The sequence below is a fragment of the Nycticebus coucang genome, chromosome 7 (genome assembly GCF_027406575.1).
Source record: "Nycticebus coucang isolate mNycCou1 chromosome 7, mNycCou1.pri, whole genome shotgun sequence".
NCBI lineage: Eukaryota > Metazoa > Chordata > Mammalia > Primates > Lorisidae > Nycticebus > Nycticebus coucang.
The window spans coordinates 24162238-24188398 of record NC_069786.1 but is presented as its reverse complement, the minus strand read 5'-3'; the positions used below and the strand labels follow the sequence as shown (position 1 = coordinate 24188398).

The 26161-nt window shown below is 35.7% G+C and overlaps 1 protein-coding gene across 1 annotated transcript in view; it reads right to left on the bottom strand.

Annotated features, from left to right (window-relative positions):
* Positions 1–1348: 1348 nt before the first annotated feature.
* Positions 1349–26161, bottom strand: part of SLC35F5 (solute carrier family 35 member F5) — a 39468-nt gene continuing 14655 nt past the window's right edge. Inside the window, exons 8-16 of the mRNA XM_053597489.1 lie at positions 21784–21865; positions 20679–20766; positions 17434–17498; positions 14391–14495; positions 10468–10627; positions 9198–9288; positions 4911–5065; positions 4225–4318; positions 1349–2182 (exon numbers count right to left, since the gene is read on the bottom strand). Coding sequence (XP_053453464.1) covers positions 4243–4318; positions 4911–5065; positions 9198–9288; positions 10468–10627; positions 14391–14495; positions 17434–17498; positions 20679–20766; positions 21784–21865 — 822 coding nt within the window. The 3' untranslated portion in view covers positions 1349–2182; positions 4225–4242. The remainder of the gene's footprint in view (positions 2183–4224; positions 4319–4910; positions 5066–9197; positions 9289–10467; positions 10628–14390; positions 14496–17433; positions 17499–20678; positions 20767–21783; positions 21866–26161) is intronic.

The following is a 26161-nucleotide window of genomic DNA, read 5'->3' as shown; positions in this document are numbered from 1 at the left end:
TACCATCTAACTCCAGTAAGATTAGCCCAAATCACAAAATCCCAAGACCAGAGATGTTGGCGTGGATGTGGAGAAAAGGGAACACTTCTACACTGCTGGTGGGAATGCAAATTGATACATTCCTTTTGGAAAGATGTTTGGAGAACACTTAGAGATCTAAAAATAGACTTGCCATTCAATCCTATAATTCCTCTACTGGGTATATACCCAGAAGACCAAAAATCACTTTATAACAAAGATATTTGTACCAAAATGTTTATTGTGGCCCAATTCATAATTGCTAGGTCACGGAAAAAGCCCAAGTGCCCATCGATCGACGAATGGATTAATAAATTGTGGTATATGTACACCATGGAATATTATGCAGCCTTAAAGAAAGATGGAGACTTTACCTCTTTCATGTTTACATGGATGGAGCTGGAACATATTCTTCTTAGGAAAGTATCTCAAGAATGGAAGAAAAAGTATCCAATGTACTCAGCCCTACTATGAAACTAATTTATGGCTTTCATATGAAAGCTATAACCCAGTTATAACCTAAGAATATGGGGAAGGGGGAGAGGGAGGGAAGGGAGGGGGAAGGATGGGCAGAGGGTGATTGGTGGGATTACACCTGCGGTGCCTCTTACAAGGGTACATGTGAAACTTAGTAATTGTAGAATATAAATGTCTTAACACAATAACTAAGAAAATGCCAGGAAGGGTATGTTAACCAGTGTGATGAAAATGTATCAAACGGTCTATAAAACCAGTGTATGGTACCCCATGATCGCATTAATGTACACAGCTATGATTTAATTTAAAAAAATAATGTAAATAAAAAAGAATCTGGGAGCATTTAAATTGGGTGCATATATATTTAGAATTGAAATGTCTTCTTGTTATATTTTTTCCTTGACCAATATAAAGTGACCATTTTTGTCTTTTTTGACTTTGGTTGCTTTAAATCCACATGTATCTGAAATTAAGATTGCAACTCCTCTTTTCTTCTGAATTCCATTTGCCTGAAAAATTGTCTTCCAACCCTTGACTTGGAGTTTTAATTTGTCTTTTGAAGCCAGGTGTGTTTCCTGCAGACAGCAAATGGATGGCTTGTGTTTTTTAATCCAGTCAGCCAATCTATCCCTCTTCAGTGGGGAATTCAAGCTTTACACATTGAATTTAATCTTGGTAGAAAAAAAATGTAATTTTTTAAGTAGAATACCTATTGCCTTTCTTCTTTGGTATTTTAACCATCAAAAATTAATTTAAAAAAACAAAGTATTTAAAGCAGCAGCATCTAGGTCTAGAGTAATTTGGTATATGTGAAAAAACAAGAAATTACTTAATATATCTACAATACACAGACACACATATAAAAATTTTATTTTAATAACACTTTATCACTTCAATTTAAATCATTCCATTATGAAAAGTTCTTAACTGAAGAGACAATATTTCTTCAAAACTCTAAACAGAGTTTTACCAATTAAATTTACAGCATTACAGCCTTTAGAAATACATAATTCTTCATTTTACAATAATACTCCCCTTTAAAAATTCGTCATAATTTGTCACAGATTTAAAATACAAGGCACTAATGCTATGAAAGGATAATACAGTTTATGTAGTGTAAGTAAATCAGATAGTTTCTCAAATATTTATTCTTTTTGAAGTCCTACCAAATTTGCATGAACATACTTGTTGCATAAATTAAACATTTTTCTGTGTGATTTTTAATATTCTACAAAACTCAAAAATATAATCCGTACCTATCACAGGCAGCTTATTTTAGCATTTTTACCTGTCAGAAATACTGGCCTATGAACACTTAAACAATTTCTTAAAAATATTTTCATAATATATTCCAGCATTTAACAAATATGGTGAAAATAAAGTCTCCACTTAGGATTCATTTCTTGATTAGTTCAAATGATTTCTTCAACTGAATTCCTTGAGATGTGGTAAGGCAGATTGGTCCTTAGATGGACTGTGAACTGGGACTTCCTATAATTGTAGTGATATGTACATAGCTACATAGCAAAGTACTTCATTATGAAAATGAAGAAAACAGATATGAGAAAAATATATTTTAGAGTTTCAAAGAACTGAAACTGTTATTTTTCAGACTAGGCACTGAAATATTTTTCTACAAAAACTTGCCAGAGATTGTCTCTTCGCTGCATAATGTTCCATTATCAAGCTAAAAACCAAAAAAATACAGAAACATGTTTAGACCATAATTTTCTATAGTCTATAGTATAAAAAGCAAATTATCTTAATGTTGAAATATCTATCATATATACTGAATAAATACTCAGTAACTGGATACTCAAACTTGAAGCAAGTCTAAGAACTTAAGAAAGTGACTTCTATGGCAATGTCAAAGGCTGACAGATTATGTATTAGTAGTTAGTTTTACTCCAGGTGTAGTCCAGCATCACCCCGCCACAGCACTCTACTGAGGGCAACATTTGAGACCCCTCTGTCTCAAAAAAAAGATTCATAAAACTGAAAACTCAAGAAATAAAAGTCATAGGGTGGTGCCTGTGGCTCAAAGGAGTAGGGCGCGGGCCCCATATGCTGGAGGTGGCGGGTTCAAACCCAGCACTGGCCAAAAACTGCAAAAGAAAAATAAAGTCATAAATATATATGATGATACTTAGAAACAGGAAGAAATCAACCAAGAGTTTAAAATTATTTCTTTAGAGTGGGAAAAAAATGAAACCAGGGTACAGTGTGGGCAGGACAGAGGTGTCTGCTTTGTACAAGAAGTCTTAGAGAACTTGAACTCAGGGCAGCGCCTGTGGCTCAGTGGGTGGGGTGCCGGCCCCATATACCGAGGGTGGCAGGTTCAGGCCCGGCCCCGGCCAAACCGCAACAAAAAACTAGGCGGGTGTTGTGGCGGGTGCCTGTGGTCCCAGCTACTTGGGAGGTTGAGGCAAGAGAATCGCCTAGGCCTGGGAGTTGGAGGTTGCTGTGAGCTGAGATGCCACAGCACTCTATCAAGGTGAGACTCTGTCTCTACAAAAAAAAAAAAAAGAGCACGAGAGAACTCAAACTCAAACCATGTGTGCATATAACCATCACAATAGTATAAAACTAGATTAAAAAACAACCCACCAAAGAAAAACACAAAAACTGGGACGATTAGCCTGAGGCTATTGGCAAATATACCAGGAAGATAATGAGGCCAGTTAGAATGTTAGGAGCTAACAGTAGTTGTACAATGTTCCAGGTGGGGAAGGGAAACCCAACTGTAATAAGGAAACATTTCAACATAAATTGCCTAATCATATCTCAGAAGAAAGGGATCTCAATCTTCAGAATTCTAGTAATTTATTGTGATCTCTCATTCAAAATAATCACTTTTCTATCTAGTAAAGATAATACATTGGGATTTATTCCAAGTACTCTGTCTGCAAAACATTAAGTATCATGCACTCTTCCGTCATCTATGAAATATAAAAGACAGTATTTCTTAAAATTTAAAAAATTAAAACATGTTCCCAACACATTGATAAGTGATAAAGCAGTCAGAGAATCAGGATATACGTTGTGTCAATTAAATAAAACACACACTGGGCACTGGATATACACCAAAATATTACATTTTCTCTTTTACAATCAGAGGAAAAATATTTTTCTAAAGTATTTCATTAAATAAATGAGGACCCTTAAAATTACTAAAAATAAGACTTAAAGCTTACTGATCCTTCAATTTGAGTCAGGTACTACTGTATATTCTTTAAGCTTGCCAAGTATTTAATATTTCTAATACCCTTATGAAGGAGGTTTTATTGTAATCCCAATTCACAAGTAAATAAACTGAAGCATAAGAAGGTTAAGAACCTTACATAAGGCCACATGGCTAGCACATGGGAAAGCTGGAACTGGAGCCCAGGCACTTGACTCCAGAGGCTATTCCCTTAGCCCATAGGCTGTATTGCCTCTCAAACTAACTATGGAAAATCAATCTTATGTTTAAATATTATAAGAACTGGGCTGCAATAAACATTCTGGTACAAATATCTTTGTTATAATGTGATTTTTGGTCTTCTGGGTATATACCTAGTAGAGGAATTGTAGGATTGAATGCTCCATGATCGCATTAATGTACACAGCTATGATTTAATAATAAAAAAAATAAAATAAAAAGTATTCAATAAAAAATAAATAAATAAATAAATAAATATTATAAGAATAAGAATCCAATTCAATACTAATACCAGCTGACATACACACCTGGGCTACAGACAACAGCTAACTAGCTCCATCCTCCTGAGAAACACCGTGCATAGGAATGAGACTCTCACACTGTTCACTGTCTTCTGGAACTCTTAAGGAAAAAAAGCAACAGTTAAGGTAAGCTTTACAGATAAAAAGAGAACCTTCAACATTGTCCGCTCCACTGGCTGAAGTTGTGAGGTCAGCATGCAAGGTAGTGAATCCAAATTTTCCCAAGAAAATAGTTCCAAATTCTTTTTATAATAAAATGTAAGAAATAAATAAAAAAAAAATTTGAGGCAATGCTATGTGGTAGTATTGCCTCAAATAGAATAATCATAAATTATAATTCATAATAGAACATGATAGCATTGCCTCAAATATGATATACATTGTCACAATGTATAATTATGTTCAAATTAATGAATATCTTCATTTAAATTCATTATGGCAAAATAGTAAACATTTTGGTTTTATCTGTGAATCAAAACACTTTTTCTAAAAAGCAGTTAGAAAGAAACGATCCTATCATCCAAAGGATTCGAACAAATTATTTTATTTTTATCTAACATAACACACAGATTAATCATAATCTTTCAGTAATTCCTCACAAAAATCTCTAAAACCTTATCCAGTGTGAGATGAATCTCAGTTTACTTAGCAAATACTATTTTTAAAAAAATCAGTATTAGAACTAAATATACCTCTGAATTCGATGTTTTCTGCATATAAAGGCAAAAATTCTTCTGATTCCCACCATCACAGGATCCCAATTATTATAGTGGCATAGGAGAGTTACAATAAAAAATGAAAAAAATACAGGGATAGCACCTGCAAAAAATAACCAAGAAAACTGCACCTAAAAATAAAAGGAGAAAAAAACAAGCCCAAAATTATTAAGGTAATTTTCCTCTTTAAAATAAATTTTCCACTTGTGAAAACAAGCAGCAACAAGTTAGACACCAAGAAGACAACAGTAAGCATGGACAAATTATTAAATATATTATTATTCAATAAGAATTTACAATGCCATTTACCTAAATTATCAATAATACTTCTTACTTGGAAAATAACCTAAAGGAAAACCTAGAAGGAATACTTCCCATTTCTCAGGCATAGCACACCAAGGGCAAAAATACCCACTATGAATACTATGTTGCATACCACGTTGTCCATTCCTTCTTCATGTGTACTGAATACTCTCAACTGGATCCCTGTCCTTCAGTTTCTAAAATCATCTTTGAAAATGCACACTTAAAAATGCACAACATAGCACACTTGTGCTATGTTATGTTACAGTTCTTAAGACAGTACTAAAATGTAACTTTTACAAACCTTTCATTAATAATTTGCAACAAATGCTAATCATAATGCTCAAAATTACCTTGATTATTATCTAGTAACAAATGAAACAAGTTCAGAATGAATTAATGACCTTTAAAACAAAGACAATATACAGGAATACTTTTATTAAGGAGCACCATCCAGAGAAGACAAGCAACAAGACAAGCCTTGGCAGTGAAGAACCCTCCAGCATCACCAAGTCGATCTTCCAGTCTGTCATTCATTAGAGTTATCAAGAAAATAAATTATGAGATGCCATGAAGTTACCAAACAAAATCATTCTTCCCTTTCACTAGTTCAACTTTATATTGAGACTCAACTAAGGATGAAAAACAACTATCAAAGAAGCCTGCACTAATCAACTATTGGGACTTAGGTACAACACACTGGAGGTCTGCCTTAAAATAATGATGAAAATAGTAACTTTTATCTTTAAAATAGGGAAGGAGAGGGCGGCGCCTGTGGCTCAAAGGAGTAGGGCGCTGGCCCCATGTGGCAGAGGTGGTGAGTTCAAACGCAGTCCCAGCCAAAAAAAAAAAAAAAAAAGGGAAGGAGAACCATGTTTGTTCTCCCTTTGAGTTTTGTGTGTGTGTGTTATTTTATTTTTTATTGTTTGGGATTCACTGAGGGTACAAAGAATTAAGCTGCACTGATTGCATTTGTTAGAGAAAGTCCCTCTTATAATTGTGTCCCACCCCCAAGACTCCTGTGACTCCTCCCCTCTTGAACATACCCTAGGGAAAAGAATCCCTATTCAATAAACAGTTGTTAGAACCGGATAACCACATGTAAAAGACTGAAACTGGTCCCACACCTCTTAACACTTACAAAAATTGATTCGAGATGGATAAAAGATTTAAATCTAAGGAATGAAATAAAAATCCTTGAAGAAAGTGTGGGGGAAACACTTGAAGATATCACCCTGGGGAAAGATTTTATGAAAAAGACTTTTGTGGCAATTGCAACAACAACAACAAAATAAACAAATGGGACTCTCGGAGTTTTGTTGTTGTTTTAAAAGAGGTTTGGAATCATAGGCAAGACTCCCTCTGGTGGAAAATTTATATCATTCCACTTCATAGTGCCATTAGAGTAAAGGAGTTTTGTAAGAACACTGTATTATAAGAGGAAATTCAGATCACATAACACAAGAAAAATAACTGACAATTTTTAACATGCACATCCTATTTGTATGTTATATACATACAGTGGCTGGGTCAGCCTAAGAACACCCAGGAAAGAATAGTCTTTAAGAAAAACAAAAAAACTTCATTTAGTTATCAAATTACTGATATATTTTAACAAATATATTCTTGGAATACTGACCAGAATATTTAATCATCTATAAAAACCATAATGCATTTAAATTACTCAAGACCCAATACTATAAAATTATGCATAACCAGAGTTTAAAATGTAGATACAGTTGATAGAAAAATTTCGTGAACCTTAACTAAAAACCTTATTTTGTAACTAAATAAAAGCAAACTTTATAAAGGTAGATAAAATCCTGGAAGACTTTTTGTTTTTGTGTTTTTGAGTCAGTCTCACTCTGCTGCTGTGGGTAGAGTGCCATCATCAAAACTCACAGCAATTTCAAACTTTTGGACCCAAGAGTTCCTCTTGCCTTAGCCTCCCCAGCATTTGGGACTATAGGCAACCTCCAAAACGCCTGGCTAGTTTTTCTATTTTTAGTAGAGATGGCGGTCTCGATCTTGCTTAGGCTAGTTTTGAACTCTTAAGCTCAAGCAATACACCCACCTCGGCCTCCCATAGCACTAGGATTATAGGCGTGAGCTGCTGTGCCCAGCCTCCTAGATGACTTTTAAAGGCAAAACTCTCTTTCAATAATGTATAATAATTATGTATTGCTTATAACAAAAACTTCTAATTTGATTTCCAACAAGCTACGAAGACACAAAATAAATAAAGACATTTATTAAAACAAAGAAAATTGCCTAATGAATCAAAATTCTTTTTCTAATTCTTGAAAACATCTGAATGGAAATCTGAACATTAGGTAAACTTCCTATTATACAAAACAATTACAAAGATTAAAATAACCAATTGTTTCAAGCACAATAATGCTAACACATGCTAAAATTTCAGACGCTATCTATAAATACGGTTAGCTAATATAACCAAAAGATCTCCATGGAGGGGGAAGATCTATCTTATTATGTTTCTGTTATAGTACTAGGTATGCCCAGCTACTTTTTCCAGAAGGCGTCTTCTTATGCTTAACCCCCATCAAAGGCCCAGACTACTCATTTAACTGGTTGCTAGTTCTACATGTGAGGAGAATCAAGAAAAGATTGGTAATATTTTTCTAATTAATTACATATACATACATTTTCCCTTGTATCCTACCTTCACCTTAAAATATTTTATTAAACAAATCATATAATCATTTAACAAAATCAAGTCTCCTGTGACAGTTCTTTTAAAAATTTCCTGAAACTGACCTTCAATTTTTTTTCAATCTATAAAAGTTTATAGTTCTAAAATATCAGTATGATAAAGGTCCTTCATACAGCAGTCTACCAAAATCCTCTAATAAGCAGCGCTTCCCTGCTTTCACTACAACACTTTTAGTTCATTTTCAGGATTATAACCCTGAGATGTGGAAGGACTTGGACATTATTTAAATCTATAAAAGAATTTAATGATATACAATTTATCACATTCACATTCTTTGAAAATTCATGTCATGTTAGATATTTAATTCTCAATTAAGATTTCCATTCTTTAGCCATGACAGATAAGAATTTACTGACCCATAAAACAAAGTTAAATATCAGTACAGAATTGTTTTATAAAGTGGATACATAAAACTGACAGTGTTTTTCCTTCGTTTTAAAACTGCAAAGACCTAAAGAAAAACAATTTAATTTTTGATTATTTGTATACATCGTAAGACTTTGGGCTTAAGAGAATTTTCCTCTTCAAATTATATTAAACTAAAACACACACTCACTTTTGTTACTTAGTACTTGTAGTTAAAAGCTAACAAAGACTGGACTGTATGATAAATGGCTACATTCCATCTTTCAGCACTCCCAATGTCAAATGAACGCTACCCCTAGGAGCACTGAAAAAATTCCTCCTCCTAGGCTGCTGACAGAGACACCACAGATTTTTGTGATGTTATCATTGCCAGTATTCATCACAACAATCTCTGCATCCAGATTAGGTGGACTTAATGGAAGAGAAAAGGGACACCGCTCTTCTGAGTAAAGACAGAAATAAATTACTCACTGAGAAACAGTATTATTCATGTGTTATGCAGATCTCTAGTAGTATCAGCATGGTATTAAGGAACCGCTGATAAGAGTTTATTTTAGAAGCCAAAATACTATTACTTTATGATAAAAGGTATCTCTTATTCTCTATCACTTGACTTACGAAGAACACCTGGAACATAGTCGGCTGAAAAACTGGAGAAAAACATGAAAGACAATGCCCTGAACTTAGAAATTTAGAAAAGATAAAAATGGAGGTTATCCATCTCTTTGGTATTTTTGTATTTCTAAGCAGTAAAGAAATTTCAGAGAGAAGACATCAAGTATTATTCATGATATTACTTAATTTTCATTTGGTCTGTTTTAACAATATGTCTAAAATATCTAATAAACAGTTTGCCTTACCTTTTGCATGCACATGTCAGCTATTATGGAAAGAGGTATCGTAAGGCTTAGTGCAAGTGTGCCTATCAATGATGAGGTAAGGAAACAGCCCCTAAAAAATAAAAAATATGCATTTTTATACTTTAAAAAAGAACCAAAGAAAAACATTGAGCAAAAGACTTTTTAAACTATAATATAAGCTTGAGAGATCAGGAGCATAAATTAGAACTCAGGATGGACTGAAACATAAATAAACTTATTAATATGATTCTCAGGGTTTATCTTTAAATATTAAAATACAAATATGTAAGTATAAAAAGTTCAAAATACTTTATGCTATTTTCAAGATCTGCTTACAAATATTATTCAACTTTGTTATGTATACCTTATTTTCATTAATTTTTTTAAAAAACTGTTTAACACATAAAAAAACCTGTTTAACAGAGTTCTTGCAGTTTTATGATGATACTTAGCTAATAAGGAAAATAGTTATTATTAAAATGGGACAACACCTTACATACAGCCATTTAGAAAGTGACAAGCCAACATGCAATTCTGTCTCCAAAGCAACAATATCTTACCCTCAGCAAAACTTAAAATAGTGTTGTTCTTTTGATTTGGCTGAGTACAGAAAAGAAGGAACTGAATATTTTTAAAGAGTATTTCTTTGTTGTTTTCCACTTCTCTTAACAATTTCTCTAACCCAAAGCTAATTTTTACCCTAAGCTATCAATGTTGATATATAATTCTGAAATAGCAATCTGCATATCATCTTATTTAGCTGAACGAAAATATTAAACAGAGAAAGACAAGCCATTTATAAGACTGACAATTTGTGTATATATAAAGAAAATGAAATATAAGCCAAGATAAAACCATAATGTATATATTAAGACTATAGAGGGGAGTAATAGGCGAACAAATTCTAGCTCAGTATATCTGCTGGAATTTAGCACTGTCTTGTAATAAAACAGGCTATCTCTTGATAGAGCGTCACTAGAAGTAATCACTGAAGCCTGGACAACTACTCTTCATTGATGAGGTAAAGGGAACTCAAGTACTAGTGGTTTCCACTATCATAGCTGCTCTGTGAAAAGAGGAAGGGTCAAAACAGCATACGTTTTTATACATTCACTATCCAAAGTAGTATAATAAAAATCTTGAGAGGTAGAATTAGAAAGCCTGTTTGAGTTAATCCAGCTTTTCCCTGTTGAGCTGCTGGCTGACTCAATTTATCATCTATTAAAAAGTCTGTAAACTGATAGCTAATAACAGAATAAAAAGTACATACCACAACCACAGGAACTCTGAGAGAACTGTTCCAATAAGGCCATTAATGATAATGCACATTAATACTACTTTATTGGGAAACTCAAAGTCCTCAAATCCAGTATAATGAAGTAAAAAAAAACCTGGCCATAGGAGCAGCAGAGTAAACAAACCTACAAAACCTGTATGTGTGAAAAGAGACAAAAATTAAAATTGTGATTTCTTTCAATTTTCCAAGCTTATTACTCTATGATTAGAAGACACTAGAGTTCGCACAAAAGGCTCCAACAGGTTACCCTAATTAGAACTTCTATTTGTTTTTAAGTCAGTTTGGTGACTAGCTCAATGTCAGAAAAAACAGAATCAAGCACCTGGTAATCGCTGAGTCAAGTTTCAATATTTGAGTTTCAATCATATGCTGCAGTGGGGCCTCTACTATGGAATAAACCACTTAAAACAATTCAGCAAGAAAGGTTGTTAGCTACTAATAATACAGTATCCTAGAACTTAAAGAAATAACTGGTACGTGTTTGTATATTCATCTTAAGTTAATTTTGAGGAAATGCATAGTTTGCTCTCTGATTCAACTCACATTTATGTTCAAAACACCTGTGTTGTGCTGGGAATAATGGAGGAAGATTCCAAAGAAAATAAAATTCTGTGCCTTCCAAGAGTTGTAGCTAGTGGGTGAGATAACATATGTGGGTCATTAGGAAAGTTCTGAAATACACAAAAACCAAGAAATGTAAAATCTATGCTGACAGAAACAAATGAAGCCCTCCCAGCAACACTGATAAGCCAAACAAGGTGAAATCTGCACAGGTGAATCAGAAAGGTCACTGTTGACTGTGTTTCTTGTAAGTGAAATAATGGACTGTAACACAGTCTCTCCCAAAACTTCCACAGTGTCAACATATGAACTAAGTACAGGCTGATTACCCATAAAGGAAAGCGATCCATATAGTGGTTAAAACTGTGTGCTCTATCATCTGCACTGGGTCCAATCCCAGCTCTACATTTCACTAGTAGTGTACACCTTATACAAGATACGGACCTCTTTTAAGCCTATTTTCCAATCTACAAATATAAAATAATATTTAATTAGGTTGCTAGGAAGATTAGAGGAAATACTTACAAAACATACCATAGTACCTGGCACACAGTTAAGCATTTAATAGAAGTCAGCTATTACTATTACAGAAATTAAGTTTATAAATGACTATATACGTGTGAACATAAAGACTAGAAAGAACAGATTAGAGATTACAGTTGTATAGTAATTTTGTTGTAATTTCTATAAAGTTTAATCACAAATCTACTATGAGATCTCTGAGGTAACTATAGAGCTTTCTTAAAAACATTAAATTACAGTAGACATATTTTATACTTGTTATAGGATGCCTAGTTAAATCTTAACAGGGCAGGGGCACCTACTCTCCATTTGCTGCTAAAGACTCACAGCCCTTTCATCTTTGGAGAGCAAACAAATCTGCCTTCCCCAGGAACTCCCACCCTCAGCACCCCACGACAAGCTGATTCACAAGGCCAGACCACATGGCTCAAGCCCTAATGCCTCCATGTGATGACAACTAGAAAAGTGCCCAGACATACTGCCTGCCACATGGGTCTGTCTCCTTCTCCATCCTGCTTCAGAGAACCAATAAACCACCCACACCAAAACCCTGTCTCATACCCTGCTTTAGGGAACCCAACTTAGGAAGTCTAGCGATTAAAAAAGTAAAAAGACGGGTGGCACCTGTGGCTCAAAGGACTAGCGCGCCTACCCTATATGCCAGAGGTGGTGGGTTCAAACCCAGCCCTGGCCAAAAACCGCAAAAAAAAAAAACAACAAAAAAGTAAAAAGACACATACAAAGTACCTAAAAAATGCTTAAATAACAAATAGTTCTTAGCATTATCTCTTGATAATTTGGCATTATCAAGAATCAAACCTATTTGGGGGCCCCTAAAGTGATGAAGGAGTCTATAAAATTCCACATAAGTCCAAATGATTTTACCTATTTCTCAAGCCCCCAGAATCTGGCACCACAGACCTTCCTATTGTCTCCTAAAGTGAAGTCCTGGCACCATCATTCAGATCTACTCACCACTGTTCCTTGTCATGCCTCTGCCCACGTTGCCTTGCCTCAAGAGTCCCCCCACCCCAAACCTAACTACTCCTTTCCCAAATCCTATCTATTCTCAAGTCCAGGGCAGATAAACATTGCTTTATGTATAACACCACACATGAACAGAACCAATACAAGTTACAGGTCTATATGCACTCTCTCTAGTAAGAGTGAATTAAACAATTTTTCTTACTTGCCATATTTAAAAAAAAAAGGGCCACTGACCTAACCATTTACCTCTAACACTCAAAAACATTAGTATTTCATTCCATTCTGAATGGAACTAAGAATCTAAAACAAAGCACCATTAAAATTATCTTCATTGTTAAGGTATACTTCTTAAATTCTACACTTAAAAGGCACTAAAGCAATCACTCAGTTTGGTGGCTTTTCAAACATTTTATTCTTGTTAACCTTTACATGCAAGTATTCAAAGTAATTTTAGAGGAAATTTTTTTCTACAAATTAAATTATAATGCAAAAAGCCCAACAAAGCAGAGCTGTTCCAACTGAACCAGCAAAGAAGTCTAATATCAGACCCCTGAATACAACTCTGCCTCTTCCCAATCCTCCTAGGATCCTCTGTATTCCTTAAGTCACAGTTTGGAAGCCTTTCACACAGTCCAATTTCCTTATACTCCAGATAAGTATGAGATAAACATCCAGACTCCCTGAAAGCTCCACTTTGAACTCTCATCACCAGGCTTCTTTACCTATTTATTGATATGTTCAAATATCTTTTAAAAGATATCTTAACAATATTCTCTTCTTTTGCAAACCTACAAATACAAGTTCTTTACTAAGATGATTTTAGGCAAACGAGAATTTATAAATCATATTAGGTCTTTCATTCACCAAACTGAAGACATGATGCCAAAAACTGTAATTGGGACTCGGCGCCTGTGCTCAAGTGGCTAAGGTGCCAGACACATACACCTGAGCTGGCGGGTTCGAATCCAGCCCGGGCCTGCCAAACAACAATGACAGCTGTAACCAAAAAAAAAAAAAAAAAAAATGGCCAGGCATTGTGGCGGGCTCTGTAGTCCCAGCTACTTGGGAGGCTGAGGCAGGAGAATCACTTGAGTCTAGGAGTTGGAGGTTGCTGTGAGCTGTGATGCCACAGCACTCTACCCAGGGAGACAGCTTGAGGCTCTGTCTCAAAAAAAAAAAAACAAAAAAAACTATAACTGGGTAATCTGAGAGTCTGTTATAAAAGAGTCTTAGTCTTAAAAAAGATAAAATGCAGGGCGGCGCCTGTGACTCAAAGGAGTAGGGCGCCGGCCCCATATACCGGAGGTGTCGGGTTCAAACCTGGCCCCAGCCAAAAACTGAAAGAAAGAAAAAAAAAAGATAAAATGGAAAGCCTTTAAATGGTCCATAATTTTTAATGAAAATAAGTACATAGACTAGAACAGTATTGCACCTATCATTAGGGGCAGTTCCTCCAAACTTATGCTTCCAACAATTCAAAAAATGGCAAAATGTACAATAAAGCAGGTAAATTCTCATATGCTTATAAAAGCATAACTCTGTCGTGTCAATGATAAAAATATCTGATTCACAGGCTGAAGACATTCATGTGAAAAAGGTATTAGGAGTTTTGTTTTATAACTCATATGGAGGGAGGGAATGGATGCACAACAATGCAGGACAAAGTAAGATGAAACAATGAAAGTAGACTCCATAATCTTTCAACAATCTTAAAGAAGCATATGGGGTGGGGAGGGGGAGAAACAGTTCCCTATTCTCTCCAAAACCCAAATACTCTAAGCTAATCATTTAGAGTCAAGAGCCTCACAAATTAAATATGTTCTTACCAAAGAACATTGGAATATCCAACTTATCTTCTCTGTCTACTTTTCTCTTAATCATAACAATATAGACAGCATAGAGCATGGCTCCAACAAGGGACCAAATGGAACCTGTAAAAATCAACATGATTAAAGCAGCCATTATTAGCTCATTCAATACACACTTAAAATTAAATAATGTGTCAGACACTACAGGAAGAAGTAAGTATACAAAAGACATATAATATAAATCATCTTCATAATGATATAAAGACATATAATGACCCCATCTATGTTTTTGAAGAGTATAGGAAGGAGTTTAATGTGTTGACAAGCACAAAAGAATTCACCTCTATGACCTAACCAAACTTATGCATGTTATAATAATAAAACTTCTAAGTAATACTGTCAGGGCCCAGGACTGGCCAAGTTTCGGCCTGGCTTAACTAGGTTCCTGACACAGACTGCTAAGCTGCCTTGCTCAGGAACAATTAGGTGCCTGAGGGCTATCTACTTCAGCAGGAGAGAGAGAGAGAGTCTTTGAGAGAGTAAAGCAGTCTTAGAATAGATAAATCTTATTAATCCTCAGCAGAGAGATGCCATGCTGGCGTTCTGCAGGCAGGAGAGGAGACAGTCAAAGTAAGCAGGTCCGTGATTGAATGCGCATGCTCCCAACTGCCTCCTCCAGCCTAATATAAGGCTGATATCATGCCACTCAACACCACAGGTGTAGAGACTGCCAATTCACCACTGCTCTCATCTTGTGAGCTCTCATGCTTGTTAGGAGAGCTAAATCCCTCTCTCCATGCCCTTTTCACCAAGGTGTTCCATTGTTGAGCTATACAGGTATTTCTTATAACTCTCACTCCTCCTAGCCATAGGCTATACGGGCTGCTACATAATACTTAGTTTTTTAATTTTGAAATATATACTTCCTATTTTCCCTACCTAAACAATTTTGACACCTGGCACTGTTCAACTTTACAAAGGCTTCTTTCATCACTAAGCTGTTCCTTATTTCCTTACCACATGTATCATTAATACTTTATGTTCCATTACCACCTATCTTCAAGGGTCTGTTAAGTCCCACCTCTTTCACAATGAATCAATCCTCCTTTGAGTCGACTCCACTGAATTTCCATCCTACTTGTCTTCTGCTTTAGACAATTATTAAGTATGGTACTATTTTAATCTATAGTGGCTTTATTTGTAAATCTCATATTGTTTCATATCAAAAACTCCTTGAAAACTACAAATACATAATTTATACTTTTTAAGTTTCCAAAATATCTAAATAATGCAGAGCTCATAGGATATGAATAGTAAGTACTGATACTCTTTATTAACTCCCTCTCAAAAACATTTAAGTCTTTTAACACCTTAATAATGTTCTTAACAATGCCAAATGACCATACTAAATATTTTAATCAATTCTTCAAATGACCAATGTTTCATTAGATCTATTTTTAATTATTTTGAAACCTTTTTTTTTTTTGAGACAGAGTCTCATTATGTTGCCCTCAGTGGAGTGTTGTGGTGTCACAGCTCACAGCAACCTCAAACTCTGGAGCTTAAGCAATTCTCTTGCCTCAGCCTCCCAAGTAGGTGGGACTACAGGTGCCTGCCACAAAGCCCAGGTATTTTTTTGTTGCAGTTGTCGTTGTTTAGCAGGCCTGGGCCCAGTTTGTACCTGCTAGCCTCAGTGCATGTGGCCGGCGCCCTAACCACTGAGCTATGAGCACTGAGCTATGAGCACTGAGCCTGAAACTTTTTTAAAAGCATGAAAGCCTGTCAACAAAATTTTTCATAGGCACAACACACACACACATAGAGCTTTATGTACACAAAGCTGTTTTGCATAAGAAAGGTAAGGCACTTCAAGGCACAGTTCACTAAGCAGTAATTTAGTAATTAAGGAATAATGTAGAAAGAATTGCTCTATTCAATAAATTTCAAATATCTAAAGAAGTATCCAGAGGGAAGCCATTAAGCTGGATTCTGATTACTTTTTTTTGTTGTTGTTAAATCTAAGCCATGGATTAAAACCCAAGTGTTCACCATAGTAACTGTTTCAGGCAAGAATCAATAGTGAAAGACAAAATTTGTGGAGGAAAACATAATAGCAGCAGGAAATTTATACAGTCTCAACATACCCTCCGCAAGATACTTATTACTTAAAAAGGGTAAAATTAGTAATTTCACACTGAAGCAACCTGGCAGATATACCTTAAAATTAACATCACTAGTAATGGAACAAATCAACATATGTACCTTCTGGAATAATGCACTGATCAGAAAATAGTACCACTTCCATGATATTCTTAAGAAAAATGTACCACCTCAATCTAACCATACAGAAATGTCAGATATTCTACAAAACAACTGGACAGTACCCTACAAAAGTTTCAAGGTCATAAAAGACCCCCCCCCGAAAAAAATATATATATATAAACTGAGGAGAATTTCCAGATTAAAGGAAATTGTGGAGAAATGACAACTAACTAAATGCAACAAGTGATCCTGGACCAGGAAAAAAAAATTAATTTTTTAAAAATGGGAAAATTTGAAAATGCTTTCTAGATACTGTATTACTATCAATGTTTAATTCCTGATTTTTCTTTTTTTATTTTTTATTATTATTTTTTAAATTAAATCATAGCTGTGTACATTAATGTGATCATGGGACACCATACCCTGGTTTCATAGACCATTTGACACATTTTCATAACACTGGTTAACATAGCTTTCCTGGCATTTTCTTAGTTATTGTGCTAAGACATTTATATTCCACATTTACTAAGTTTCACATATACCCTTGTAAGATGCACCGATTCCTGATTTTTCTAACTGTACTATAGTTATATAAGTTGTTAACATTTGGATAAAGGTTTTCTGAGAGTTCTGTAAACTATGATTTCTATTTACATTTTTCTAAAGAAACAAGAGTATAAAAGCCCCTGTTAGCACCCACCTGATGTGTATGTGTGTGCGCAACTTCACATACCTATAACAATATGCACAAAAATTTCTTGTATACTCTAAAAGCGAGAATGCAGAGTCAGGTACTCACCTATTGTATCTCTTCCAGCAGATTTTTCAGAGCCAGAGAGGTTTACAAGTACAACACCTCCAATGCTATGAGAATAACAGTAATTACAGATCAGCAAAACAATTCTGCAAAAGCCTAATCATAAAAATAAAAATTATTTACAAGTAATCACGACTAATCTCAACTTTGGGTAAAACAAAGAATTTTGTGATTTCATTAATAATAGCTAACAATATTATCAATATAGTATAGTGTTACACTTGGATTACTGTGTGTTTTATGAGGATTAAATGAGTTAATCCAAATGTAATACTATACTACATTGACAGTATATCCATGCCATTCCCCCTTCACCTGAAAAAACTAGCACACAAAGAAGAAAAGTAACTCAACCAAGATGACCTGGCTGTGACTGAAATGCAGGTGGGCTGGCCCCAGAGTACAATGTTCTCTTGTGCTATGTTATCTAATGCCTGTCAAATAGGAACAAATTTATCAACTTGGCATCCCTCTTCCAATCTTTCTTTTGGAAATATAAATATATTAAACCTATATAAAGCTAGCAATGGCACCATTTTTGCTTATTGGCAAAACCTACATTAATAATAAAACTACCCTTATGTACTTAAATAATTTCACTAAGCCCTGATGCTAGTAGATAAAAAAAAGACTGAATTAAGGATGTAGAGATATCACAGGGCATTACTCAATTGTTATTTGCTGAGCATTTAATATGAGCAAAGCACTAGGTTACAGCAGTGAATAAGGAGTTTACATCGTCCCTCTTCTTCTATGCATCTTATAAATTCTATGTATTTTTTCAAGCTGAAGAACTACAGCTAACTTAAAAAATCTGTCTCTCACCTACTAATCAGAAAGATCAGGGTGTCGGTGGGAGAAGAATGAGGAAAAGATTACTTTTTTCCTTATGAAATGATGTCAACACAAGTCAAATATCGTTCTTGCATTAAATATTCATATCCTTCAATTAAATCATCACAATTTTCTGTAATAATCATTGTTGGAATTCAGATGCAGTTACTATTCATTGAGTACCCTCAATCTACTAGAAACCAGAGGTTTTGCTCCCATTTAGATGATGATAATAAAGGCTAAATACATTGGACATTTGTTACGTATCAGAAGTTGTTCTAAGTTCTTTAGACGTACTTATTTAGGGTGGTGCCCACAGCTCAGTGGGTAGGGCGCCAGCCATGTACACCGAGGCTGGCAGGATCAAGCCCAGCCTGGGCCAGCTGAAGCAACAATGACAACTACAACAACAACAATAACAAAATAGCTGGGCGTTGTGGCAGGCGCCTGTAGTCCCAGCTACTTGAGAGGCTAAGGCAAGAGAATCACTTAAGCCCAAGAGTTTGAGGTTGCTGTGAGCTGTGACACCCCAGCACTCTACCCAGGGTGACAGCTTGAGACACTGTATCAAAAAAGAAAAAAAAAGTACCTACTTAATCCTCATAACATTCCTATGAGACAAATCCTATTATTATCCCCTATTTGCAGATAAGGAAATTGGCACAGAGCAGTAAAAAACTGGCCCAAGACCTCAAAAACAGTAACATGCAGGCAGGGTTGGATTCTAGGTTGTTTGGCTTGAGGCCACACTCTTTTTGTCCCTCAATTGATGAAACGAGATTTCTTAAGAGATTTCCTTCAAGTTTGTTGCTAAGTCAAATTCTTTCTATGCCCTCAGAAATTGAATTTCATTGTAAAAGCAATCCAAAACAAAGTGTAAAACAATATTTAATATATAACTCTTAAGAACATATACAAACAATTTCCAACTAACACTTTTTTCCTAAAAGGACAGATAGTAAACACTCTAAACCCGCAGGCCATATGGTCTCTGTTGCCAATTCAACTCTGCCTCTGTAGCTAAAACAACCACAGACAATTTGCAAATGAATGAGTGTGGCTGTGTTCCAGTAAAATTTAATTTAAAAAACCCCTGGCAACTGGCCTACCTTAGTTTGCCAACCTCTGTTCTAGACCTACTTTAATGAGTAGTGTACTCTATCAAAAACACTTGCATGTTCAATATTTTGTATCAATTTCCTTCTTTATGAAGTCTTAAAATACTATAAAGAAAATTAGAAATCAGTACTTACTCTGAGTAAAGTTAAATAAAACCTCATTTACTTCCCCAATACAAATATAATGTATTTCCTTAATGCAAAAATTTGTTTGGCTAAAACAGTGGTTCTCAACATTCCTAATGCTGCGGCCCTTTAATACAGTTCCTGTGGGTCTCAACCCACAAGTTAAGAATCGCTGGGCTAAAAACATTAGCCAACTATGCAAAAGAATAAATCCTTAGTGCCCATAAATTCTAAATGGTAAGCTACTTGGTTCAACCAGTCTACCCACTGAAACTACCATGGTTAATTTACCCTTCTATCTAAAAGAGAAAAATACATAATAAAGGCTACCCATTTTATGTTATTATCAAGCACCAGTCTTTATGCTAGTCGCTGTTACCTCCAAACTTTAAAGCAAGGTTGCAAGGCAGATAGTATTATCATTCTGTCATTATTTCCTCTACTAGGAAACCCTCTCAGAGGTTAAGGGAACTACCTAGGAGAAATAGGAAAGCTGTCTCTTATCCAATCCCAGCTGACAGCTAAGAAACACTACTATCTCCATTAAATCACTCTGCTACCTTCTCTAATTTTCTCTCACAAAAATAACAGCTTTACCAAACTAACATATCTTTTGAGTACTGTCTATGGGCAAGTAAGTCCCTATGGGTGACACAAATCTAAACTAAGGCGTTGGCCTTTGAGTGTTTATAATCCAGTAGAGAAGACAAGCCAAACACACACCAGTTAAATAAAGATCATATATACTTATCAATAATACTGATGTTATGTAGTAGTGCAAAATTATCAAATGAATTATACAGAAAATTACTGAAAGATCCCCTGAGACTTAGATAATTAGAGAAGACTGAATGTTCAATTTCTAGAAGGAGGAAAAGGAGAAATGAGAATCAAAACAAAAAAGGAAACATGTCTTAGTCAAAAGAAATAGAAACTTGGGAGATTACGAGGATTACTCTGTCACATTAAATGAAATGTAATCATCAGTACAACACTTAATAAGTCTGTGAACACAGGAATTAGAAGCAAAGCTGCCCTGGGGTCCTTCCATCTGGTTACCCTCCCCAAGAAGGTTTAGATAACTAGTTCAGGATGGGACGCAGGATTGAGTAGCATAATGTCTGTTTAGTTATTAAACTACATTCTTACCTTAAAATTACAGCTAATAGTTTAGAAAGGGTAAATCTATCTCCACTGTTACTTGGGAATACTGCAGCAAGAATTAAGGTAAAAAGTCCTATGGGGAGAAAAAGATGAAAAGAGGTACATGAGCTTAAATACTGTCAACATTGTTTACTACCAACTTCTTTGTTTACATATGTAAATTACATACCTAACTTTTATACTTTTGTCATTCTTAAATAACTAAGAATGAGACCGCAGTTACCCAGGCTATTTACAGACCAGGTATAGTCCCATTTATTTTAAACTAATGAGTTAAATTGAGCATTCAGAGTAACACTCTGACCTCATCAAGCCTGTGTGCTAAAGTTATTTTTATAGCTTCAAAAATACTTCTTTTATTTTCCAGGTTTGGAAAGTGATTTAATCTTAAAAATAAACACCTATCATAGGGCAAATTACAGTTCTGAAATAAGCAATTACATTTAGCCAAAGAGTCTAGAAAAATATCTTTGGAAAGGATATGTGAAAGGAAAGAAGACAGCTACAATACAAAGAGCTAACCTATAAAACTTAATATATTGTTATACAGGAAATACTGTGAAGTATTTGAAGGAACATAAATAGCACAGGCTCAGGCATGAAACTACAGTCGTGCTGAATGACAGTGATAAATTCTGAGAAAGGTGTTGTTAGATAATGTCATCCTTGTGCAACAACCATAACAGAGGGCTCTTATACAAGCCCAGATGGTACAGCCTACGATACACCTAGGCGATGTGGTATGGCCTATTGCTCCTAGGCCATAAACCTGTACAGCATGTTACTGCACTGAATATCGTTGGAAACTCTAACACCATGGTAAGTATTTGTGTACCTAAACATGAAAAGGTTATAGTGAAAATATGGAATTACTACGTGTAATCTTATGGGACCACCCTGGTGTATGTAGTTTATCATTAACCAAAACACTGTTATATGGAACACAACTGTATAAAGAGGCAATAATTACAGACAAATGTACACTAGAACGAATGTAGTAAGATAAAAATGTTTATACATGTACACACATATATGGCAGAAATATACAGACTGTGACTTACAATGCAGATTTTCAAGAGAAAACTCTTACCAGAAGTTGAAGACAAAATATTAACTATAGCAACTTGTGTGTCTGAAAGTGCTTCTTGATAGGACAAATTTGCCAAAAACCACTAAAGAAAAGAAAACAAAGCGAACCCTTAATGAAAGACATGTTCACAGCAGTCATTAGAATTCAGTCCCCTCTTTTGATTCCTTCTAAACAATGTTATTACAAGAGGTTTTCAAAAACTGCTTTGTATTGAAAAGATCCCAGGCCCCCCAAAACAACATACACTTATAATCCAGCCTAAGATCTTGCTACCCAATTTCCCTTAAAAAATTAAAAATAGTTGGGGCGGCGCCTGTGGCTCAGCGGGTATGGCGCCGGTCCCATATGCCGGAGGTGGCGGGTTCAAACCCAGCCCCGGCCAAATTAAAAAAAAAAAAAAAAATTAAAAATAGTTGGTTAATAATTACCAGTCAGATTTTTTAAAAAAATGAAGATAAAATCAACTTTAAAATTAGCTTTATCCAAGTACTACTGATACTTTTAAGTTTATCTAAATTAAATTTAACTTTGAAAAGACTCTCAAACATTAAAATATATACAGATGAATATAGCATAATGAGAATTCTATTAAATCAGATTATGCCCAGGGAGATGGATGGAATTAGCTAGCTAGTTAGACTGGTAGATAAAAGGCTATATTCACTTTGGAAATTTAGAAATGTCCTATAAAAATTGTGAATTTACTGGCTGTGATTGTTTTTCTGCTTCTCAGTTTAGAGACACAACCCAAAGACTTCTCCTAACTTTGGATATAGTGAGGAAAGTTTTCAGCTGTGAGGACTTTTATTCCTTTTTCTCTTCTGCTCATCTAGATTAGGATATTCTTGTATTTCTAATCCTGTATCTACTTTAAGTAATTTTGATTTAAGAAGAATTAAGACCTTCTTTGCGTGTATACATCCACAATTCATTTATTTTCACTGATAATTCATCAATTTATTTTGTGGATAAACACTTTTTACCATTTCAAATAATGCTGCTATGAACATTTTCATTCTAGTACATGCCACCTCGTATGTATGTATGTATGTGTCACTAAAGTATATACTACGAAGTGCAATGGTGGGTCACTGAAAGTAAACTAACTGCCAGTCTCATTGTCTCTGTTTCTTACAGATTGAGAGAGTTATTCCACTGAAGAATGACTTGTCTCTATTAAGAGAGGGACATCTTGGGCGGCGCCTGTGGCTCAGTGAGTAGGGCGCTGGCCCCGTATGCCGAGGGTGGCGGGTTCAAACCCAGCCCCGGCCAAACTGCAACAAAAAAATAGCCGGGCATTGTGGTGGGCGTCTGTAGTCCCAGCTGCTTGGGAGGCTGAGGCAAGAGAATCGCGTGAGCCCAAGAGTTAGAGGTTGCTGTGAGCCGTGTGACGTCATGGCACTCTACCCGAGGGGGGTACAGTGAGACTCTGTCTCTACAAAAAAAAAAAAAAAGAGAGGGACATCTCTCCATGTCTCTCAGAAGCTAAGTGTGTAGTAAGATTATTGACATTTACATTGCAAGGAAGCCACACAGACACAAAATCATGGAGCACTACCAGAAGGCAGCAGATGGCTGACAGTCTAGTTGTCTCCAGTCAGCCAATACCATACTCAAGGGTAAGCCAGTGAAACTGTGGCAAAGTGGTTCTGATTCCATTTGCAATCCTGACTTCCTAGATAATTTCACTTGCCTATCCATAAATAAGCAAATGAGGTAAAAACTGGGAAAATAGGCAATAGGAGTCACAATCTGCCTATAGTTGAAGTGTTAGAAAAAAGGCAGATTTTGTCCATAATTATCTTTAGGAGATTTCTCTAAGAACAGATAATGCTGATAAGGTGACAATTAGCTTATTGACTTACTTCTCTTTCTAGTTTAATAGTTAAATATTGTGCTCATTTTCCAAACAATCTCACTGGTCCCTGCTAATGCAAAGTAAAGAAATAAAAATAGATCACTTAGGTAACAGGCCTTCAAAGATTTTACGAATTCTTCATTAGCTATGAACTCTTTCCAGAATGACCTTCCCATTCCCTAGCTCTCCCCAAACTCCATTCTCTGGCTCTTGTTTCCCCAGAAGCTTCATTACAAAAGAATACCCATCTTGACTATTTCAGGTTGATTTTTTTTTGAGACAGAGTCTCACTTTGTCACCCTCGGTAGAGTGCCGTGGCGTCACAGCTCACCGCAACCTCCAACTCCTGAACTTAGGTGATTCTCTTGCCTCAGCCTCCCGAGTAGCTGGGACTACAGGCGCCCGCCACAACGCCCGACTATTTTTTTGTTGCAGTTTGGCAGGGGCCAGGTTTCAACCCACCACCCTAATTATATGGGGCTGGTGCCCTACTCACTGAGCCACAGGCGCCACGCCAGGTTGATATTTTTTAAAGGCTGTTAACAGTGGAAGTAACCCAAATGTCTTAATGACAGAGGAATGAATAAACAAAATGTGGCTTATCTGTATAATGAAATATTATCTAGCCTTCAAAAGGAAGGAAATTCTGACATATTGATGAAACTGGAGGACATCATGCTCAGTGAAGAAATAAGCCAGTATCAAAAAGAGAAATACTGTGTGACTCCACTCATATAAGGTACTCAGAGAACTAAAATTCACAGAAACAGAAAGTGCAACAGTGGTTGCCAGGTACTAGTGGAGGGGGAAACGGGAGTTACTGTTTAATGGATAGAGTTTCAGTTTTGCAAGATGAAAACAGTTCTGCAGATGGATGGGGTGATGGTTACACAACAAAGTGAATGTACTTCATGACCCTAACTGTACACTTAAAAATAGTCAAAATGGTAAATTTTATGTTATGTATATTTCATTATAATTTCAAAAAATACTCCTTAAAAAGGCTATTATCTGCACATATCTGTAAACCTGCTATAAAGAATAGTGCTTTATTACATAAAGAATTTATGTAATACATATCTCTCTCAGTTTTAAATTAAGAAAAAGTTTGCTTTGTCCAAGGAAGGGAGACACTTCCTCTTTATTGACAACCTATGCAACTCAGGTTTTTTTTTTTTTTTTTTTTTTTGCCGTCTTGTCCTTTTTGCCTATAGATGAGATGTGTGCTCACATGAAGTAGCTTTCCTCCTTTAAACGGGAGTTCCTGATAATAATCATCACATTCCACAGGCAGCTCCCACACTATTGCCCATTTCATCTGGCTATTTTCACTCTTTAACTTTGACCTAATGTAACTGATCACTGAGCAACGTGAGTTTGAATTGTGTGGATCCACTTATACGGGATTCTCTTCCACCTCAGCACCCACGGACAGCAAACTAACCTCTCCTCTTCCTTAGCCCACTCAGTGTGAAGGTGACAAAGATAAAGACCTTTATGAACACCTCGATTTAATGACTAGGAAACCTATTTTCTGTTCCTTATGATGTTCTTTTTTTATTTATTTATTTTTTTTTGAGACAGAGTCTCACTACGTCACCGTTGGTAGAGTGCTATGGCATCATAGCTCACAGCAACCTCCAACTCGTGGGCTTAAGCAATTCTCTTGCCTCAGCCTCCCCATTAGTTGGGGGAGGCACCTGCCACAATGCCCAGCTATTTTTTTGTTGCAGTTGTCATTGCTGTTTAGCAGGCCTAGGCCAGGTTCCAACGTGCCTCGGTGTATATGCCCGGCGCCCTACCCACTGAGCAACAAGAGCCACCTTATGATGTTCTTAATAACTTTTTTTATCTAGTTTACTTTACTGTAACAATACGATATACAAGGTCCGACAATTAAGTTTGCAAACTCATCCTAGAAAGAGTGCTACATACCTCACTGCTAAATATCACTACAGTCACCTTTGAAGTACTCCCCTTAGTAAGCTGTACACTGACACCAGTACCTAGTCCACCTTTCAAAGCAATTTTAGAACCATCTCTGGAATAGCCATGAAAGCTGCTGTCATACAAGATCAGACAATTAAGTTCACAACTCATCCTAGAAAAAGTGCTTTTTCAGGAACTTAATTGTCCCTTCGTATAATACACATAACATACAAAATTGTTAATTGACTATTTCTGTTATTAGTATGGCTTCTGGTCAACAGGAAGCTATTAGTGGCTTATATGTTATTTTGCACACTTTTTGACTACATGGGCATGGGTGTTCCAACCCCCACACTGTTCAAGAGTCAACTGTAGCTGCTTTTCTTGCATGTCTCCTTTGAAAATTAGGTAGCAAATAACTAATAAATGAGTCCTGCCTTACCCTCATTTAAAACAAGCAAACAAATCACAACTAATAACATAAATAAAATATATGAGCCTTTAAACTACTTTATTACATATGTAATTATCATATTAAAACTCCTGAAGACTTTCTTTCAATTTGCATAGCAGAATATATTAATCAAGTTG